This window comes from Aspergillus sclerotioniger, assembly GCF_003184525.1.
Source record: "Aspergillus sclerotioniger CBS 115572 chromosome Unknown BO94scaffold_6, whole genome shotgun sequence".
Lineage (NCBI taxonomy): Eukaryota > Fungi > Ascomycota > Eurotiomycetes > Eurotiales > Aspergillaceae > Aspergillus > Aspergillus sclerotioniger.
Genome location: NW_020290996.1, coordinates 969717 through 989760, shown reverse-complemented (window position 1 = coordinate 989760; position 20044 = coordinate 969717). Strand labels below are relative to the sequence as shown.

General features: G+C 51.0%; 8 protein-coding genes across 8 annotated transcripts; 2 read left to right on the top strand and 6 right to left on the bottom strand.

Annotated features, from left to right (window-relative positions):
- BO94DRAFT_532660 (porin) lies at positions 1-1719 on the bottom strand. Its single transcript, XM_025611166.1, has 6 exons — positions 1558-1719; positions 1433-1466; positions 1260-1348; positions 1164-1194; positions 463-965; positions 1-402 (listed from the first exon to the last, which is right to left on the bottom strand). Exons 1-6 carry the CDS (start codon positions 1603-1605, stop codon positions 253-255), a joined length of 855 nt encoding a protein of 284 aa, XP_025470487.1. The 5' UTR covers positions 1606-1719; the 3' UTR covers positions 1-252.
- A 472-nt stretch (positions 1720-2191) lies between these two features.
- BO94DRAFT_532659 (asparagine synthetase B) lies at positions 2192-4734 on the bottom strand. The gene is made up of 9 exons (XM_025611165.1): positions 4616-4734; positions 4462-4512; positions 4379-4404; positions 4294-4320; positions 4205-4240; positions 3996-4144; positions 2680-3938; positions 2525-2629; positions 2192-2457 (listed from the first exon to the last, which is right to left on the bottom strand). The coding sequence occupies exons 1-9, from the start codon at positions 4639-4641 to the stop codon at positions 2415-2417; spliced, it is 1722 nt and encodes a 573-aa protein (XP_025470486.1). The 5' UTR covers positions 4642-4734; the 3' UTR covers positions 2192-2414.
- An 879-nt stretch (positions 4735-5613) lies between these two features.
- On the bottom strand, positions 5614-6366 carry BO94DRAFT_554451 (E2 SUMO-conjugating protein UBC9; the record flags this gene model as incomplete). Its single annotated transcript, XM_025613718.1, has 4 exons — positions 5614-5867; positions 5989-6012; positions 6080-6269; positions 6298-6366. 4 exons carry the CDS (start codon positions 6364-6366, stop codon positions 5614-5616), a joined length of 537 nt encoding a protein of 178 aa, XP_025470485.1.
- A 1169-nt stretch (positions 6367-7535) lies between these two features.
- BO94DRAFT_615146 (putative G-patch DNA repair protein (Drt111)) lies at positions 7536-9429 on the bottom strand (the record flags this gene model as incomplete). Its single annotated transcript, XM_025616753.1, has 5 exons — positions 7536-7683; positions 7734-7826; positions 7877-8667; positions 8721-9140; positions 9246-9429. 5 exons carry the CDS (start codon positions 9427-9429, stop codon positions 7585-7587), a joined length of 1587 nt encoding a protein of 528 aa, XP_025470484.1. The 3' UTR covers positions 7536-7584.
- Positions 9430-9819: 390 nt separating this feature from the next.
- On the top strand, positions 9820-11657 carry BO94DRAFT_487138 (acyl--CoA ligase). The gene is made up of 4 exons (XM_025609027.1): positions 9820-10410; positions 10463-10499; positions 10565-11436; positions 11498-11657. The coding sequence occupies exons 1-4, from the start codon at positions 9877-9879 to the stop codon at positions 11591-11593; spliced, it is 1539 nt and encodes a 512-aa protein (XP_025470483.1). The 5' UTR covers positions 9820-9876; the 3' UTR covers positions 11594-11657.
- A 150-nt stretch (positions 11658-11807) lies between these two features.
- Positions 11808-14812, bottom strand: BO94DRAFT_511563 (uncharacterized protein). Its single transcript, XM_025609778.1, has 8 exons — positions 14687-14812; positions 14370-14486; positions 14131-14296; positions 13828-14068; positions 13612-13769; positions 13513-13555; positions 12170-13458; positions 11808-12108 (listed from the first exon to the last, which is right to left on the bottom strand). The coding sequence occupies exons 2-8, from the start codon at positions 14409-14411 to the stop codon at positions 11849-11851; spliced, it is 2199 nt and encodes a 732-aa protein (XP_025470482.1). The 5' UTR covers positions 14412-14486; positions 14687-14812; the 3' UTR covers positions 11808-11848.
- Positions 14813-15013: 201 nt separating this feature from the next.
- Positions 15014-17300, bottom strand: BO94DRAFT_511561 (putative amino acid transporter). The gene is made up of 6 exons (XM_025609777.1): positions 16379-17300; positions 16163-16322; positions 16094-16105; positions 15842-16046; positions 15430-15788; positions 15014-15358 (listed from the first exon to the last, which is right to left on the bottom strand). The coding sequence occupies exons 1-6, from the start codon at positions 17270-17272 to the stop codon at positions 15327-15329; spliced, it is 1662 nt and encodes a 553-aa protein (XP_025470481.1). The 5' UTR covers positions 17273-17300; the 3' UTR covers positions 15014-15326.
- Positions 17301-18066: 766 nt separating this feature from the next.
- BO94DRAFT_460289 (uncharacterized protein) lies at positions 18067-19694 on the top strand (the record flags this gene model as incomplete). Its single annotated transcript, XM_025607877.1, has 3 exons — positions 18067-18226; positions 18510-19021; positions 19080-19694. The coding sequence occupies 3 exons, from the start codon at positions 18067-18069 to the stop codon at positions 19692-19694; spliced, it is 1287 nt and encodes a 428-aa protein (XP_025470480.1).
- Positions 19695-20044: the final 350 nt, after the last annotated feature.

The window sequence follows — 20044 nt, the reverse complement described above, 5'->3', positions numbered from 1 at the left end:
CCCTGAACAAAGAAAATGTTGGCTTGATTGATATACACTATCGTTGGAGGGTGTGATACATGATTATTAACTAGACATCCATATAACAGACCCGCGCCCACTCCCAACTCCTATCCCGTGTATACCAAGTCCGTCTAGAGACAACCCGGAACCAATATAGGTCTACCTTCATGGCTTCCACATATTAATCTACGCAGCTGCACAGGAGAACAAAGGACTAGGCATGGGCGGGTGCTGAGAAGGAGAACTCGTCTAAGCCTCGAAGGTGAAGCTGGCGCCAACCTTGTGGGCAGCCTGGTTCAGGTTCTGGGTATCGAAAGAAGCACCAAGGCCGAGGGTGACACCAGGGCGGAGGAGAACGTTGTAGGCCAGAGCGGCAACACCACGGTCGTTGATCTTGGCCTATAAGGAGAAGCAGGTTAACGATTGAACTTTCAGCTCTTGGTTGGCTGTGTTACATACCTTGGCGAAGGAAGAGGGGTCAAGTCTGTACTTGCTGGCAACCTCAAGGCCAACGGAGTTGCCGGCCTTGGAGTCCCAAGTGGCCTTAGCACCAGCCTCAACCTGGGCGTTGACGCGGTGGTAGTAGCTGGCCGAGAAGACGGTCAGGTTGCTGCCAGCGGTGATGGCAGCAGAGTACTGGGGAACGCTGTATCCGACGGCAGCGGAGTACTTGGTGATGGCGGCCTTCTGGACGTCGTAGCCACCCTCAGCACCGACGAGGAAACCCTCGTGACCGAGGACAGCGTCGAAGTTGGCGGAGGGGCCGTTGAGCAGGTCGAAGAAAGCACGAGCGTGCAGGTTGGGCTGCTTGAAGTACAGGTTGAGCTTGGCACCCTTGGACTGCTTGGCGGGGAGGTACTGGGTCAGGATCTCAGCCTTAAGGCCCTTGGCGATGTTGTTGTCAAGCTCGAGCTTGGTGTCGAGGGCGTTGGCGGTGGTCCAAGCCTGAGTGAGGGTAAGGCCTGGGCAGGGACGTAACATTAGCATAACTGCATGATCCACAATCCTGGACATGAAGAGGAAGGACAAGTGCTGGGGTGAGACATGGCCACACGAAAACATAAACATGGACCCGTTCTCAAGCACTCTTGGGGATTGAGGGGCGGGTGATGTGCGCAAGGGAGGTTCGCATCGTTTTTTGCGTTTCCGGGGGCCTTTACCAGTGGGCTTGTCGACGTACTTGGCCTCGAGCTATAGATGGACGAACATTAGCATCAAAGGGTGCTACAAAGGAGGTCTCAGTCGGGAGCACTTACGGAGCCAGCAATGGGACCCTCGTGGGCGGACTTGCCCTTCACGTTGAAGGTGACGCCATTGGGAGCCTTGGACTTAACCTCAAGGTTGGCTAAAGCAACATGAGTCAGCTGAGTCGCGCGCGAAAAAAGTAACCAGCCCAACTAGAGAGCGCAAGAATTGGGAGGAGACTCACCGGCGCTGTTATGGTAGAAATCCTTGTTCAGGAGCTATTGCGCTGGGTATTAGCACGAAAATCCCTTCCCGGCAAGCTGTCTTCCAAGGTAACAATTTTCAGAGAAACTGTTGAGGGCAGCATACATCGTTGGCCGCCTTGGCGATGTCAGAGAAAGCAGCAGGGGCAGACATTGTGAATTATGTGTGGATGGAGATGACGAAAACGTCGGAGGTAGATGAAGGTAGATTGGAAAGGTGAGGATGATGAGGGGAGGGAAAGGAAAGGGAAACGATGGGGAAGCCGGGCAGGAAGAGGTCGAAGTTGAGTCGCCAAACAATGGGGAAGCCACGGGAGAAACCCCCCACCCTGATTGGTCGGTGCTCGGTTGCCGGTAGAAGCCGCTAAGTCCCGTGACGTCGATGCCTGGGGCCGTGTTTCCGCGCCTTAAGTTCTTACGGTCTTGTCTTGCTGTCTTACGAACCGGTCCGTTCCAAGGTTTCTCGAGAGTTCGCCGGGCGGAGTTTACTGGTCTACTACCGGTCCCTCCTCGGCTTCCGTTGGTCCTGGATGTGGTAACGAATTCCTGCCCCGACGGTCGCAATTATGCGGACTGCTCCGGACGTCTGCTTGGACTTGACCGCCCCTCACGAAAGCATCCATGACAGGTCTCGCCCATTGGCACAGCATGCATGGACCTACCATGGTAGTACCAGCCCAACCACATGGGGGTTTTAAAGACCATGACAACACATCATCATGGTCGGAGTCGTCATAACGCCAGAAACTTCTGCCATTCTTACAAATCTTGCCAAAACAAGGTAGTGGATGAAGGCGTGGGAGATGAAGAAGGTAAAGCCAGTACGCGGTGATCCCGACGCTTCTGACTGAAATTCGCTTTTTTTGCGTCCCAATGAGTATCCCTGGTAAATCATCTATACATGTTTCTATACCCAAACTCTCCGCAAGATGTTAAGACACGCAAAATTCATAACCCAGACATTTACACAGCGTTTTCGTACTTGGCGTTGTGAGTCGCAATAGCTCTAAAATTGTCCAGTGTATCAGCGCCTGTCTTTGGGTGCTTGGAGGTTAAATGCGTTAGATGCTTACCTGCCGCTCGGGTCGGACTGCTTCGACCAGGTCGGTACCCAACGCTCAACGGTACCGGCGCAAGTGGGTGGGAAGTGTTCGTCGAACATCATGCGGTACCAGTAGCTAATGTGTGTCAGTTTCTGTCTTCAACAATACAGATGTCCTAGACGTACGCTTCCTTGGTATCGGGGATATCGCTACCCCACTCGGGCTTGGGGTTCTTCATCATCTCGTCGGTAACCTGCAGTTCAGCCTGGTCCTTGAGGCCGTCAATCCAGCTGTAGCCGACACCGTCACTGAACTGCTCCTTCTGGCGCCAGAGGATGTTGTCGGGCAAGTAAGGCTTGACGTCGGGCTCGTCGGTGGTGTCAAACGCCTTGCGCAGGATGTACTTCTCGATGCGCTCCTTGGTGATCATCTTGTCGGCAGGATCAACAGCCATGGAAGTCTCGAGGAACTCCTTGTCCAGGAAGGGGACACGGGCCTCCAATCCCCAGGCGGAAGTGGACTTGTTAGCTCTCAGGCAATCCGCCAAGTGCAGGTTCTTGACACGTCTGACGGTCTCCTTGTGGAACTCCTCGCGGTTAGGAGCAGCGTGGAAGTAAAGGTATCCACCGAAGATCTCATCACTACCCTCACCACTCAAGACCATCTTGACACCCATAGCCTTGATCTTGCGACTGAGCAGGTACATGGGGGTGGAAGCACGGATGGTGGTCACATCGTAAGTCTCCAGGTGGTAAATGACATCAGAGAGAGCGTTGAGACCGTCCTCAACGGTGAAGGTGAAGGCGTGGTGCTTAGTTCCGAGGAACTTGGCCACCTTGAGGGCAGCCTCCGTGTCGGGAGCACCCGGCAGACCAATGGAGAAGGAGTGCAGCTGCTGGAAGGTAGTGACAGTGGACAGCTCGTTGGAGTCGTCAATGCCGACCAATTCGTTCAGATCAGCACCCTGCGCTTGAGCAGCCAAGGAAGCCTCCTGCATGCGCAGAGTTTCCCGCTGAGCGATAGAGGCGACCAAGCTGGAATCAAGACCACCCGAAAGCAGGACACCATAGGGGACCTCAGCCATCAGACGCTTGCGAACAGCCTTCTCAAAAGAAGCACGGATAACCTTATAGTCGACAGGGGTGGAGGGGACGTTAGTCGCATCCCACCACTTAGGCTGGAAGTAGCGAGTGAATTCGCCGGTCTTGGAATCATAGATGTGACCAGGGGGGAAAGCCTCGACCTTGTCGCAAACCGGGTGCAGAGACTTCAGTTCAGAAGCGAAGTAAACCGCTCCGGGGGTCTCAGAGGACCAGCCAATGTAGAAGCTGGTGACACCGATGGGGTCCCGTGCAGCGACAACCCTGTCCTGGTTCTTGTCATAGAGAACCCAGGAGAACATGCCGTCGAGATACTTGGGGGCATCGAGACCGTGTTCCATGTACTGAACCCATCAGCGTCTCTACTCAAAAGCCACATCTAGGAAACCCTTCGCACATACCAACGGAATGACGACCTCGCAGTCCGAATGCGTCTTGAACTCATAATCGGCCTTCAGGCCCTTTCTCAGGATGCGGTGGTTGTAGATCTCGCCGTTGACGGCGAGGGCGAGGGAACCATCGTGGTTAACGAGGGGCTGGGCACCGGAGTCTTAAACGGAACGTCTTAGCAAGGATATCGAAAGGAGCCCTGACGAAAATGGTCACATACCGACACCGACGATACTCAAACGCTCGTGCGCGAGGACTGCAGGTAAGTTAGCCTCGACATTCAAATCCGCAAACCGCTGCTCGACTCACTAGTCTTCTCCGAGATGAAGCTTCCACCTATGCTTGTGTCAGATAAACCCTACTACCAGCAAATTTCAATAGCACTATGACTCACTCCAATCGGGTCCACGGTGGCGCAAACTGTCAACAGCAATCAGTACCAAATCCGCAGACAATCAAAGAGACCGGGACACTTACGCCTTGGCCATGCGCAGGGCCGTAGGCTTGAACTTTTGCACATCGGGATGACTATCGATACCAGGTCAGAGGTTGACTCAAAGAGACGATGGTGGCGGGGTGTGGACCGCGAAAGAAATCAGAGTGACACAAAAAGATTTGAGCAGGAACATACTGGTGACACGCGAAGATACCACACATGCTGGCTACAATCAATTGAGAAACGACTCAAGAAAGGCAGACAGCAGAAACCCAAGCAATACGAAGGGAAATTGACTAAGCGTTGGAAAGACCGGGCGGGAAGAGGAAGAGGAAGCGGGAAATCTTAAATATGGATGAAAAGCGACACCGTTCGCGGCGGCGGGGCGGAACCCGAGGGGCGATTTCGGCCACAAATTGCAGTGACTCACTTCCGATAAGATAGCCGCTACGCACTGAATCGGACGTTTTGACGACGCCCTTATTGGCCGTGCCTGGCAAAGGTCACTCTTGTCGTCTTCGCTTGCGCGCATTACTCCCCCACATATTTACTTCTCCAGGTTTCTTTTCTTCTGGGATCGTTTTCGCACTAACCATGTCAGATTCTCCGGATTTGCGTTAGAGTTGGAGATTTGGAGTCAATTAAGACCCCCCCACTGGAGGGGCACGCGGCTCTCTATGACCATTTGAAACACAGGAAAAACAGGCGCGTATCCGCAGTAGATGTAGATAGAAATATGAGAACCAAAAGAATGACAGACGATCGGGTAAATCACAAATAATATTGTCAAACGCCGTCCATAACCGCCCCAGTTTTGTCAATCTCAGTACGCCACGCTGCTCGCTAAGAAGAAAAACCTGGCAAGAGCCTCCAGAGACAAAGTGTTCGACCAACTAGATCAAGCTGCGAGATGAAAAAGTCAAGATACAGTCCGACGCGACCTTCCCAAATCGGTTGACCGGAAGAGCGCGACGAACTTCATTCTGGTTTATGTGCGCCCTTCTCTCTTTCTCTAAAGGCTTCCTCACCATTCTACCCCACGTGGGAGTACACCACACATAACAATCGGGCCGCCGTATGCGCCGTGATAATCACAAAGCTGGGTTGTATTCAAGGAGTATAGAAAACGTGACGAGCGTAGGCGTGGCTTCGTTGGGTTAATAATGATGTCTCGTGCCGTCGTTTAAAGTAACTTAAAGAGCGGGATTCTCCCGCACGACTTGTCTCACCCGCTTTTCATAAGCAGGGCGGTCCTTCTTAAACAAGTTGTATGCTTCCGCCTGCGCAGGTGACTCCGGGTTGGGGTCATCCAGCAAGTCCTGGATACCCAAGAGAATTTGCTTAATGGTGATAGCAGGTTTCCAGGCTTCCTCTTCGTTCAAGATGGAAAGACAGACGGTGCCGGAGGGGTAGACGTTCGGGTGGAAAAGTGGAGGGACGAACTTGCCTGTCAAAGGTTGTTCTGGTTAGCTTGTTGCGCGACATGACTGAGAAAGATGTGAAAAAAAGAAACAAGAAAGAGCAGTTGACCGGCTTCCAGTATGAGATCAGAAAAGGGGAAGGCTTACATTTTGGCGGCTTCGTGGGATACTCTGCGACCGAACAGAGGTTAGCCGGCCTGTCGCATAGAGTGCTAGTCGACACTCGCGCCTTACTCACCGTCAGGAAACGTAACATCCAGCTTGAAAAGTCCACCCTCCCAAAGTGTCTGCGCCTTTCCGGGGATACCGCACTCCCATCTCTTCAAGTCGAGCGTGCCCTGAGGGGTTCGGTGTGGTTTCGCGTAAAAGCCGAAAGGATGGTCGCGCCTCCACTGTTTTCTGTAGTAGTTCGCATTCGCAGTTAGTGACTGGAAGAAAATAGGTCGGAAAGGCCACAGATGGGGCATATGCGGCGTTATCAGACACATACCTCTCCTCCGTAAGACGGTTCTGGCACAAGGACATGATGGGTGCGATTTGCGAATTACGTATGTGGAATGGGAGTTGAGCAAGGCTGGAAAGACGATGAGGGGTCGCGGGTGAGAAGAGGAGAAGAAAGAAGGACGAGGGAGAAGAAGAAGGACGTAGCTATGAGAGAGTCAGACCCGTGAGCAGAGAAAGACGAGCAGTGAAGTTGCAGAGAGGAAGTAACACTGTCTTGGGCGTGCAGCAGCTCATCGCTGGGTTTGATGCCCCACAGCCAATCACTCCCCGGCGGCGCTGCAGGTCATCACTATCACATGACCCTGATAGATCCGCATCGGCCCCAATCGATCAGTCGATTGGCACTCCCCCTCCCTCAGAGTTCAGTCGTTTCCTCCCGAGCCTTGGGTAACGGAACAACCGGAGGGTTCCATGCACGAACTTGCTTGGGCTCTTTGGTAGGAGGTAATCCAGGCACCAAACGGGATTGAGGCCCTGCTAAAGTCTAAATGACCCTTGTGATGGAACTTAGACTGGGTGCATAGGAACAGGCAATAAAGAAATCCACAATTTCTGGCAATCACCCTGCCCAAATCGGGCAATCCTGAAAAGCCAGACAATGGTTGTCACTACTATGTCTTTATTTACTCCGCCTAAATGCACGTCTGTGAAGCCACTTCCCGTTGCTATATCCATGCCTAAGATATAAAAGATCGCTTGGCCTCAGATATCCTTGCATCCCTCGTATTCCCTTGTATTCCAAAAATCCCATCCCTGGTTTGGTTCCCAGCAGTTCCGCACTATCACAGAACTAAAGATGTGCCATGAGATCGCCTGGTACCATGTCCGTTGCTTCCACATCAAGCAACTCTATACCCTCCGCATATGGTGCATTCAGACAGTCAAGCCCGGTGAACGCTGCGGCAAGACGGAGGTGCTAAGCATCCCAATCCTGGAAGTATGTCCCCAGTGCGGATCTGATGACGCTTTGACCGACCTGGGAGAAGTCGAAAGCGAAACGCAGGCATTCTCTGCGATGGCACAAGGCACTAGGGATGGTTATTTGACCAAGTTCGATCCTTCTCCCACAAGCGACGCATGTGAGGATGATCTGGTCAACGAGTTGGAAATGTTGGAAGTGTTCGATATGATCACATTCTGAGAGTGCTCAGTGTTGTGATTTCCATTTCATTGTATCGTCGTCGACATTCCCAACCCCATCGCTTATAGGTATCATGTGTACAAGGCTGCTTCTTGCTATCAATTATCGTATATCCCCTGTTCGAAGTCAGACACGTCATAGAACCGGGCAGTGATCGCGTTTCCATTGAATATCCGACCCTCGAGGGCGTTGACAGCCTTAATGTTCTTAGTATCAACACAGTACCAGAATAGGACCCACGACTTACCCGTAGCGCCGAGAGCTGGTTGGTAAATTTGACAAACACCGGCACTGGAGGCGCCGAATCTCTAGGAATGAAGACACGTTCGACACGACCGTACTGTACCATATTAGATTGGGGCATGCAGAAGGCAGATAATATCCACCTACCTTCTCGGAGCATTCTTCTCCAATCTCCTGCATCAGACCACCACCCTCACTACCTCCGGCCAATTCGGCATCCACATCCATCCCGTCAAGCATACCTTTGAGGATGATCACTTCGCTCATTGGGCCGAACTTCCCCTCCTCTTCATTCTTCCTTGCGCCGCCAATGATCTTGCCCCGACCAGCGGGTGTAGCAAACCCACCACCTTCGGCGTCCGGTCGCTTCTTCTGTTTCTCGACCTTTACTTGCAATGGCTTGACGATGCCTGACCCCGTTGCGCCCAGGCCAGAACCCTTGGTCCAGCCGTACTTTGTCATGAGCCGTTCAGCGAACCCCTTCTGCCCGGGTCGAAGGGAGCGCTGGCCATCATCTTCCGGCTCATCTTCCACGGGCTGCTCCTTCGCGAAGACTTCTTCAAGCTCCGCCTCCGACGCAGGTATATCCTCGGGCGGGGGAGGCAGCGTGTAACGAACCGGTGCACGGGATACGGTCGCAGATTCTGGATGTAGGGCTTCCAGAGGCCTGGTTGGCGGTGGAGCAGCAGGGATTCCCGTAGGCTGATTGCCCATCGACATTTGGAGGCGTCGTAAGTAGGCATCTTCTCCTGTAGGGTCATCCGGAACCTGGGCTGGTGGTTCATGAGGCGGAGGTGGCGGTGGAGGGATATCCGACATAGACATGTCTCCTTGGGTTTCGCTTGTTTGTTCCGGGGTATGTGATCCCATGGGTGGTCGGGGTGGCATGTCGTTGAGATTGGGGGGCGGCGCGAAACTACTCGGAGGAGCAAATTGTCCTGGAACTCAGTTAAGCAAAACATTTTCCCCGGCTCGGGTCCAAGTAACTTACGGTTCATGGGCCGTACGTAATCATCATCGCTATACGAATCTCTGCTTGGTGACCTGGCCATGCGATGTGCGTAGAGACGGTCCTTCCATTCCCGGACTTCGGCTATTTGTTCGTCGCTGTGCTTGTACTCTTCGTAGTTGTTCGGTCGCGACGGGTCATAGATATCGTCCCAGTTCTGCATGAACTCCTGCGCATCGCGATTCTTCTTGCGCTTCTTGCGACCACCTCGCTGCCTCTTCGGGCCGGCGTAGAATCCATTGACATCGTCATCCTCTGTGGCTGCCCAATCCGCAAGAGTAGTCTTGACTGGGGCAGCTGCCGGGGCCGCAGGTGCTGCGACAGCCTTTGGTATTGTTGGTTTTGCTTTCGGTTTTTGAGTCGCTAGTTGGGGTCTTCTGGTAGGTTGAAATCTGAGAGAAGCTAGATACCACCAACAGGAACAATAGAGTGGACAAGTGAGCAATCAGATCGGTCAAGGAGCGCAGACAAGAAAGATTCAGTCAACGAAAGAGGGTATGAGTCTACCAGAATTGAGCTGCTGCTTTTTGGCAGCGGATTCATCCGACTGAGAGTCACCTTCAGTGCTCTGCTTGAAGACGACTGGGGCGCGAGCAATCGTTCCGGGAGAGTTATCGGCGGAGGGATCCAACAAATTGGCGTAGAGCGAGAGAGTAGCCCCAGATTTCGAGGGGGTGGAGTCGGAATTCATTGCCAAACAGTTTATGAGAGGGGAACTGTTCAACGAGCCTGAAGAAGATCCATGTAGGCCCAAACGGTCCAAGTGAGATCGGCTTCAAGTCGTGCAATCACCGGGCCATCTATGCGGGGTTTGACCGGTTTACACAGTTTGCAGCGTTTGCATTTGCATATGCTGACTAATTTGCATAAGCTGTCCCAAACGGGACATGACAAGGAAGTGTCGCCCAAAGAGGAGATCCCGAGGCCGGAGAATTAATCATTATTGAGAAAGGAGGTGTACCGTCGAATGCTTTCCCTTTCAGCATTGCCGTGGTAAACAATTCTCACGGGATTAGGAAGTCTTCCTCACACAAGAAACACGAGCGTCCAGTCGTCATCGATATTATTCATACAATTTCCATCACCATCCCTGACAGCCAAGGCCCAAGCGGTACCGCCGTGCAGCATACTAACGACCATGGCAACCTTGGCCCGGTCATTCTCCTCCGATAGTGCTGACATCGCAGTCCTAGTCCCCAATAAACCCACTCCGCTATCGATCTCCTATCAGCAGTTGCACCGCCATATTGCCGATTTCCAAGCCAAGTTAGCTCGACTGGGAGTCGCCCATGGCGCCGCCGTATCACTGGCCCTGGTCAACTCCTATGAGTTCATAGTCGCATTTCTAGCCGCCTCGTGGCAGCGAGCCATCGCCGCGCCTTTGAACCCGGCCTATAAGCAGGAGGAATTTGAATTCTACATTGATGATCTGAGCTCCACACTGGTTCTGATTCCGAGGGGATCATACATAAAGGATGGACCCGCCGTTCGTGCGGGCAGGAAGTACCAGGCGGCCATTGCGGAGTGCTATTGGAACGGCTCCGAAATCATCTTGGACGTCAAGGAACATGGAAAACTGACAGGCAATGGAGGCGTAGACATCCAGGAAGCCCAGCCTGAAGATGCCGCACTCGTCCTACATACCAGTGGAACCACTGGCAGGCCCAAAGCTGTATGCTCCACCACCCCTTTGGATACCTCACATCGCTAACATACCCATCTAGGTTCCCCTCACTCACAAGAACCTGACAACCACGATGAGTAAGTACTAGTGATACAACGCCACACATGCCCCATGTAGACAGCCATTAACGAGCTCGCGACAGGGAACATCCAAGCAACGTATAACCTTACTCCAGCAGACCGGACGTACCTTGTGATGCCACTGTTCCATGTCCACGGTCTACTGGCTGCATTCCTTGCCCCTCTATACTCCGGAGGCTCTGTAATCGTTCCTGTCAGATTCTCGGCATCGGAATTCTGGTCGGATTTCATCACCTACAAGGCGAACTGGTACACAGCCGTACCAACCATCCACCAAATTCTACTCAAGACCCCACTACCCAACCCAGTGCCTCAAATCCGCTTCATCCGCTCCTGCTCCTCACCCCTGTCACCAAAGACCTTCCAGGATCTAGAAAAAGCGCTCAACGCACCAGTCCTAGAAGCCTACGCGATGACAGAAGCCGCTCACCAAATGACCAGCAACCCTCTTCCCCCTGCAAAGCGCCAACCAGGCAGCGTGGGTGTCGGACAGGGTGTTGAAGTGCGCATCTTAGACCACAACGGCAACGAAGTCCCCCAGGGCCATGAAGCAGAGATCTGCGTCCGGGGCGAAAACGTAACCAAGGGCTACCTGAACAACCCATCCGCAAACAACTCCTCTTTCACTCAGGACGGATTCTTCCGCACCGGTGATCAGGGCAAGAAGGATGCGGATGGCTACGTGATCATCACCGGCCGCATCAAGGAGCTTATTAACAAGGGCGGTGAAAAGATCAGCCCGATTGAGCTGGACAATACGCTCCTACACCACCCGAAGGTTGCGGAGGCGGTGTGCTTCGCTATCCCGGATGAAGGGCACTATGGTGAAGACATTGGTGCTGCAGTCGTCCTTAAAAACCAAGTGAGTGCCACGGAAGAGGAGTTGAAGTCGTGGGTGGAGTCCAAGTTGGCCAAGTTCAAGACGCCTAAGAAGGTGAGTTATTTCCTACTATCACTGTGGCTGCAAACGGGACATTCACTCAATCGCGATATAGGTGTGGCTAGTTCCGCAGATCCCCAAGACAGCAACGGGCAAGGTCCAACGGCGGAAGGTAGCGGAAGCGATGCTGAAGGTCAAGGCGAAATTATAAATGTATGTACATGCGCGGTTTTACATGGTCATAGACAATTAGTTAGAATACGAAAAGTGCGAATCTCAAATCCTCTTTGATGCCGAATATGTTACTTGTCTACCTTTCTATATACCAGATCAAGTAGGAACTGTTAAAGAAGGTCGCTTCAAGACCAGACTGTACGACTACTTGACATTTCTGACTACCTAGATTGAATACTAAGTACACTGTAGCTCAACTGAAACTGGTAGGAAAACTTTTCCCCCGGACAACTCAGCGCAGAGGCCTGCTGCTTTGGGAGGGTGCGTACCGAGAAGTTTCCAGGCCGCTCAAGGCCGAGGTCCTGGGCTTGGGCTCGGGCTCGGGCTTCGGGGCATGCATTGAACGCTGTAGCTCAGGCGAGGGATTGGCGAATGGCTGGGTATTTTCACCAACATCATCCGGGCGAAACGCTTCCATGACTGAAGATTTTTGCGGCAATGTGAGCGAATACGGCTGCGGGATCGTGAACTTGACGCGAGGCTCCGAGGGCCCTAGGGTCATTGTTAGCATTAGGGTTGGTAAGGAGTAAAGAGATTGAAATATGATCCATACCACCAGGTGGTAGCTGCTTCGCCACCAGCGGGTCAGGTCCAGTAACCATGGAATTCCGACGCCTTCCGGGGAGCAGGTGGTCACCGATGATGTGGCCCTCGGTGAGGGAAATCCGGCGGTGGGGGCAGGGGGTTTGCGGAATGCAAGTTGACTCACTCGAGATGCTATTTGCTGGGGAGCGATATGGCATGTGAGGAAAGAATGGCGGCGCTGTCACATTCAGTCGGCTTTGCGGGCTTGGGCTCTGAGTAATATCTAGCCTTACACTCTCCATGGGTGTATCCTGCATATCCAACAAATCGAGACTTGATTGCGATTGTCCGCCTGGTTCGGCTACCGCCCCGACATCTTGAGAGATGTGTTCGTCTGGGAAAAGGACCCCTTTCCCTTTTGTTTCGTCCGTGGGGCTATGCTTGTTCATCTTTCCTTCGAGCTCATCCTTGCATTGCTTCAAGTTCTCACGGCTCGCATCGGATAGCGAGGTTGATTCAAGCAGTTCGCAAAGGATGTCAATTTGGCGCTTCAAATTAACTGCAGACTTCGATCCGATGGGTTGAATCATGGGCGCGGAATCATAAAGCACTGGATCCTGCAAGAGATCTAGGTCTTCAACAAATTCAAGACCTTGAAGGTCTTCCAAAGTAGGACTCATCATTGCCGTGGCAAGAGGGCTTCGGCCAAGGAGACTTTGCTTCGGTGGTGTAGAACTAAGATCAAGCAAAAGTGCATCCGTGGCATTCGTGGTTGCCAATGACCTGCTGTCATCATCTCCAATTGCATGATATTTCCCTAACGAGGATTTCTCAACCGTAATCGGCGTAGGCATACCAGACGTAACTTGCTCTTTCACATGAGATTGGGTTTCCACCAACTCAGAAGTAGACCGTTCGGATTCTAGGCTCATCGATGCAGACCCTTCTTCCTGAGAAGCTGTATCTCGTACGGTTGAGGACAGTGAAAGTGGGAACGGCTCGCCTGCTCTAGTTATATTCTGGCGCTGCGAAGAAGTGCTCCGAGTAGTAAACGGCACTGGCGGGTCTCCCGAACGGGTGGCAGCCTGAGGGCGTACAGGGATTCGAAATTCCGCATGCTCCTGTACCTTCAAGGGGCTATAGTGACCGCTGGCACCTGCTGTATCCAATGATCTTGTACTTTCCTCGGGCCTACTATCGCCAGAAACCTTGGCAGCGCCAGTGGGAGTGACTCCTGCAGTGTTTGTGTTAACAACTACATTGCGAGCAGCGGCCAGAAAATTCTCAGGCGGGCTGATGAGGCGTCCATAATCAGCCCTGCGGGGTAAAGGTTAGACACTGTGTCATCGAGGGAGGTAGCTTATAACATACATAGGCCTTCTGGCACTGATAGTAGGTGTTGGCTTTCGAGTAGCTAGATGATCACATTAGGAGGTTTAATTTCCGTCATCACAAAGACCGAGATCTTACAGGGCTGTCTATTCTGCACTTTGTATGCGTCCTCTTTCCTAGACGCATTTCCCTGGCGCGTCCCTTTGTAAAAGTCATTGGATGTATCAAGAGCTGGGTCTAGGTGAGGTTTCGTTGGGGGTAGGACAACGCGGTACCCAAAATTTGGAGTTGACGACCTGGAAATACGTGTATTCTTTAGTCCAATATCCATGATGGAAAGGTACCAATACTCACGTCAAGGAGCCTTGCCTTGTTCCACGCCCCCGAGTTCCTATAACACCACCGCCGCGAGCGCGCGAGCGCGGTGCTCTGATCGATGAAGCAGCTCCAGGATGCCTCTCACTTCCAGTCCTCGCATGTGTTTGCCCTCCGCCTTCACGGATTGTCGCGTTCAAGGCAAGGCGGTGGGTTTGTCCGTCAAGGAGAGGGTCAAGATGTTCGAGGTCCTCGGTATCGCCTATTGTCTTGTAGACATCTTGAAGATATGGTTCAGTAAGATACACAAACTTCAAGGTTAAATTTCCTTCGATGACTTACTTGCCCAACCCGCGAGTTGTGCCTCGTTTTTTATGGCCAATTTCTGGGCGTCAGAATTTTCGACGTACGCCAACCTTCCTGCTTCGATGTCTTGTAGCCTAATCCGTCTATGATGTTGGTCGTCCGCCGTTGAAATATGCTCTCGTCTTGCGGTCCCTAAGTCTTCCTATAGGCTGGGTTAGCCGTCGATCCAGCTTCAAAACGCGAGAGCAGGAGAACCGGCTCTGCGTGGAACGAACCATCTGAAGCCTTCCGAGGCGGTCTGAAGAATTGGAGGCCATATTTTTAGGGATGTGCTTCTAACAACCGAAGAACAGCAAAGATTCAATACGATCTGTGATGGGCCGAGATGGAATCTAGTGGAAGTCAGGCATGTTAGACAAGGCACAACAACGCGTAGGGAAGATAACAGAGTGAATGCAGGCAAAGGTACTTTGATAACAGTCATACATTCACCTGCCACTGACTAGATCAATGGAAAGGCACTCCAGGGCCAGGCAAGGCAGTGGGAAAGGCAGAGAAAGTGATGAGAAGAAGGCTGGTGAGAACACATTACCTGTCACTGCCAAGCTGATGAGGATTGTTTTTCAGGCTCAAACAAGGTAGTTGGGAAGCCAATGTTGTGGAAAGAGCAAGGGTGTGAGAGTAAGGCACAACTGGGTGAAGGATTCAAGTGTTGTGGATGGGCAGTGGAATCAACAGAATTCTGAAATGGGAGAAAGCCTGAGAATCAGGCAAACGCTGGGTGAAACTTTGAATGGCGGGAAATGGGTTGTTGCAGAATGCAAACGCCGATTTGCACTACAGGGAGAAAGCCTAGACTGATTGGATAAATTTAAGCCATCACACCTAAAATGGTGGAACAAAAAGCAACGCCCCAGTACCTTTTCTCAGTGAGTTAAAATGAAGGCGCCAGCCAACACACTCTCGGGTTCGGAACTATTGGGCTTTGGCCAGGGGTTCTGCGCTTTTGTAGGTGGATTTGAACACCAGCTGTCCTAGTAACATTGGAAACCATCCGAAAAAAAAAGGGGGAGATACGAGAAAAGGATAGAGAATAAAAAGGATAGTTGAGAAAAATGTGCCGGCAGCACGATTGTATGTACATCTGTATCGAGGTAGCCAGGAAGAAAAGAAGTCTATCGTATAGGAAGTAAGCATACAAGTAGTTGCACACTAGATATAGAGTTCTCTCACTAGGCACTGCAAGTGCTCGCGCCACCTTCACCTATGGCCGCAGGCAGAACTCGTTAGCAAAACCATTCCTGGGACGCTGAAGTATATAGATCATGGACCTACTGCTTATCATCTTCATCACTGCTTGCAACAGACTGACTCCCATTACGGTTACGCCAAAAACAATGCACGCGTATGCGGGAATCTTCGCTTTGTGCGACGCATTACTCAGCTTTATATAGCAAAGAGGAGGGAAGATATAGGCCAGCGCTGCAGCACTAGTCGCGCCTATCAGTTCGAACACTGCACCGAGATCGCAGGTTATCAAGGCCATTGCCAGAGCCGTCACAACCAGTGCGGTCGTGAAGATTAGGTGTCGATTCATGTTGAACGGCTCGTCGGGGAAGTAATAAGTTGTCATAACTGACCGACATACAAAAGCCTCGAGCGGTAAGGTGGTAAGCATGTTCAAGCCAAAGCATCTTATTTCAGTCAGCTTGGTGAGTCAATTCGGGACAATGGGCCGTGATCTTACAGTCGAGCTATATTAACCAGTATATTATCTGATGGGAAATTGTTAAGAACGTTACCTTGTGTCTGCGATCCAAAGAAAAGGAATCCAGAAATGCCCATGGTTAGACACATCAGAAGCGAGACAGCGGTCGAGTAATGGGTCACCCTTGCAAATCGGTCCATGGTCGGTTTCTTCAGTGAACCGTATATCAGGAGGCTATTGTGGTCTTTAAAACTGTTAGTTTCAGATCATGCAAAGCACAGTGCTACATACGGCATACGAATGCTGCATACAGTTAGTAAGCTTTCATGATTACAGAGTCAATCAATAGCCAACACATACCGAACGATATGACTCCCACAGCCTGAAAGAACCCATTATTAAACAAGAGTAGGCTCTTCACTTCCCCGCGTGAATCTGGGGGTACACGAAACCCCTGAGTAATCACAGCTACCACGATAACTATCATACTGATCAACGCCAGCGTAGACGCCTTCGCCAACTACACCGGATCGTCAGCCTTGCATGACTTAGCTGCGTAGGTAATTGACACTGTACCTTGGCAATGTCCCGATACAGAGACAGTGGATACGAAATCCCGAGAACAAGAAGAACGATGATGGCTCTTCTATCAGTCAAGAGCCACAGGAACGACATCTCTCGAAGAGAAGGGAATAATGCGCTCAACACATGCGGTATGGTATCTCCAACAATGATACAGAATGCGATCATTCCACCAAACGCAAACGCCCACTGAGCAACCGAAATGGCGATGAGTCCACTCTTGCCAAAACAATGCTGCATTGTCGCCTGGAAAGAATCCGCGCCGCTCAATTTCGAGTTGACTACTATGAGACGAATAGTCCAATCCACCGCAATAGTGAGAACAACCAGGAGCACTATTCCCATCATCATGCCAGCCTGCCGAAGTGCGTAAGGCTGCCCTATTATACCAGCTCCAATGATGCTATTGGCCATGTTCATGAACGCCATGCGCATCCCGCTCCTTGGTCTCGCATTTTCTAAGTGTTCTTCGGGAAAGAATTCATCAGAAGTAGCCAGGGTCACGCTCGGGGCCTCTATGTCTGTCAGGAGAGGGATCATTTGCCTTGCTGACCGATTGCGGTCCACGCGGCCATAGTCCTCTTCCTCCAGCCATGAGTCTTCTGAGTCGCGGGAGTGGCCATTGGAGTGGCGCTCGTCTTCGGTATCGTCATCGAGATCGAATCGAACACGGTTCAGCGTACGTGGAGTTCGGCGTTGTCCGTCTGGTGCTGGCTGAGATATAGAAGACTGGTGCGGCTGTCCGCGGGGAGTCGAGCTAGCCGGGGCTGCATGGGTTACAAGCTCGTGGTCTTGCGAGGGTGACTCGGAAAGGAGAGACTGCGATTCTGGCCCACCAGGGCCATTCTTGTCAGCCAAGAGAGAAAGATGTCTTTCATCACTGGGCATCGCTAATTGTGAAGCTCTTGAAACTAAGGTACCCCGATGCGGAGGATGCTTAGGGGCCAGGTAATCAATCCCCATGCACGTGATGGATGTTGCTCTTATCGATAAGCCGGCTAAAAATAAACCTCAATAGATCGGTCAATAACCTTCAAATAGTGGCCGGATTGTATTGTAAGAGTTTGCGGGGCTTAGATGGAGTAGATAGACAATATGATGATTACCTCTATCTTTAAAAAGTTTCTCTTTACACTCAACTGGAGATTAGTTACAATGTCATCACTCTATCCTCTCTCACAAGTACTATATTGGCGATAAGCTCCAAGCTTCTAATCCCGACTCTAGCAACGTTCAGAACTTCAATAGCAGAGGCTCCGCGTTCGAATCACGGGTGTGGGCCCGTTTTCTTTTTGCCCTTTCTTCCCACCAACCATATACAATACGCTAATATTAATCATGGTGTGAGGGGAGAAGGGAATTGAAGTACCACTTGATCTTGACCGACATCAAGTCGATTAAATACACGCATACATCTGAAAATTGGTTAATCTATATCTTTCGTTGAGCCATAGACATGCTTTACTGGTGTAGTCATGGTCTATACTCTCAGAGTGGGTGGAGACGGGTTATATTTATCCCATGACATGTCTCCACTGTCATAGATCCCACCATCTACCACAAGCTCCTGGATACAGGAGCTTGCTTTTAGTGAAATATTGGTCAATTCTGACATCCTCGTTCATAAAAATCGCAACATGGCTTTCGAGGCCAATCTTGGAAAGGACAGGTTCACTTCTCCAATGTCAACCATCAGCTTGACTCTGCATGCTTCAGCTCAAATATTACCTTCTGATGGCTCCAGTCCGGCGAATCCATCTCACATCGAGAGGCAGCTCAGATCGAATGATTTATGGATATCCCAAACACCGGAGCTTAATTTCATTGTTTCCATCCCCGACAGTACCTCAATTGTCCCTTCGATCTCAGCTTTTGTGTCACGAATAGAAGAGATGCTTTGCAGGTCCAAGGTATCCTTGAGTCGACAAGAAAGTGACCTCACATTGATAGCTAAGCTAATTGGGTTGTTTTCCTAAGTTCTGGTCAGATCTTGGTCTCGTCGCGCTATTCAAAGGCTGCGAATCCAAAAACTATAATCAAGACAACCCCCCGTCGTTACAGCTCTCCTTCGGAATCCGCAGAAACCTAAGACAACCTTTGAGAACGAGGAATGTGCGAAAGGCAGCTGTGCTCGGTTACAATGATATTATTCATCCCCCCAGCAGCATACCAAGTGTTCTCTTGTCGTCAATCAAAGTATCCCTATCTTTCGCCCATAACGAGGAACATGCACAAGTATATATACCTACTTCCATGGCAAAGCCAGAAATTCCAGAAGACCAGTATCGAACTGGATATATATCCATTCTACCTTACGACGAGCACAAACAAGACATGCTTCTATTTGGACTTGAGCAGAAGAAGCCGGAGGATTCTGAGGACACGGAGACCCCGACTTTCATCGAAGAGCTAGAAGAGTTACATGGAAGCGAGCAGAGCTCATCTCTCCTCACCTCTCACCACACTACCTTTGGAAGGGTCTCCCCAGATACACGGCATAAAGAACTATATAACCTAATCACCACAGGCCTAGAATCACTTCTACTCGGATGCAGTGAGGGAAGTTACCAAAGCGAGAAAGGCCTCCAGAGCCTTCCCCAACTCGCCCCCTCGGTTTTTAGCCCAGGTTATTACAGAGTACGTCCTCTCACCCCCCAATCTATATATATCAATGACTGACTAAACCACTAAGCAGGAAATGAGCCAACGATCGCAACTTATCCCACCAATTGCGAAATCCATATCCTCTATGCTCAAACTCCCTAGCTACCAGCCCCTGATCCCCAAGCTAAATTATTTAAACGCATCAAGCGCCATCCAGTCCTTTCCAGCAAGCCCAACCAATACACGCAATACTATAAAAGCCGCCTTGTGGCGCATCGCCCAGAAGCAGCTCTACAAACCACAAGCATCACAGAACCTGCGTCTCCTGACACCACGACCATTACCTAAGTCGCGAACCAGAAATCACCCGCAGCGTTGGAAGGATGACATATATATCGGTGGGCCAGTAGCACCTATGTACAACGATAACATCCGAGACAAGGAATTTTCCCCTAACGTGGATGAAGATCTCCTTGGGTTTAGTGAGCCTGATGAGACGAGCTGTGAGATGCTATCTACTGCCTTTTCATCATCGAGCGGGTCGTTACAATTCTCCCTGGGTGATGATGATAATAATGGTGATGTTGATCTTCTACCGGAACAATTAGAGGAAGATATATCGAGTCAAACGCCGTTCTCGGATGATCTAGCATTTGACGGCGAGTCTGAGAATGATGACGACGATATGTTGTGCGATTATATCTGAAGTTTATACCAGCGTTGAAGTAGACATATGTGCTATATGATAGTTGAAAAATGTATACAGATTCCAAGGATGAAGATACAGTATGACCTGCAGCCACGAAGGAAGAAAAAGAAGAAGAATTCTGCCAGCAATGTCTTCTCTTAATATAGAAAGACGTTTATCTAAAATACATTGTAACCATTTAGATGTGGCTTGTTGAGTGTTCCCTCGCTAATGTTTTCTGTGTACTGTTAACACTCTATCCCGCTCATCCCCACATTAAATATTACACTAGTAGACGGAGTGATGGCGAGTACCGCGCATTAGTCTATCTTTAAAGACCACGCCAGTGTCTGAGACCATGGACATAA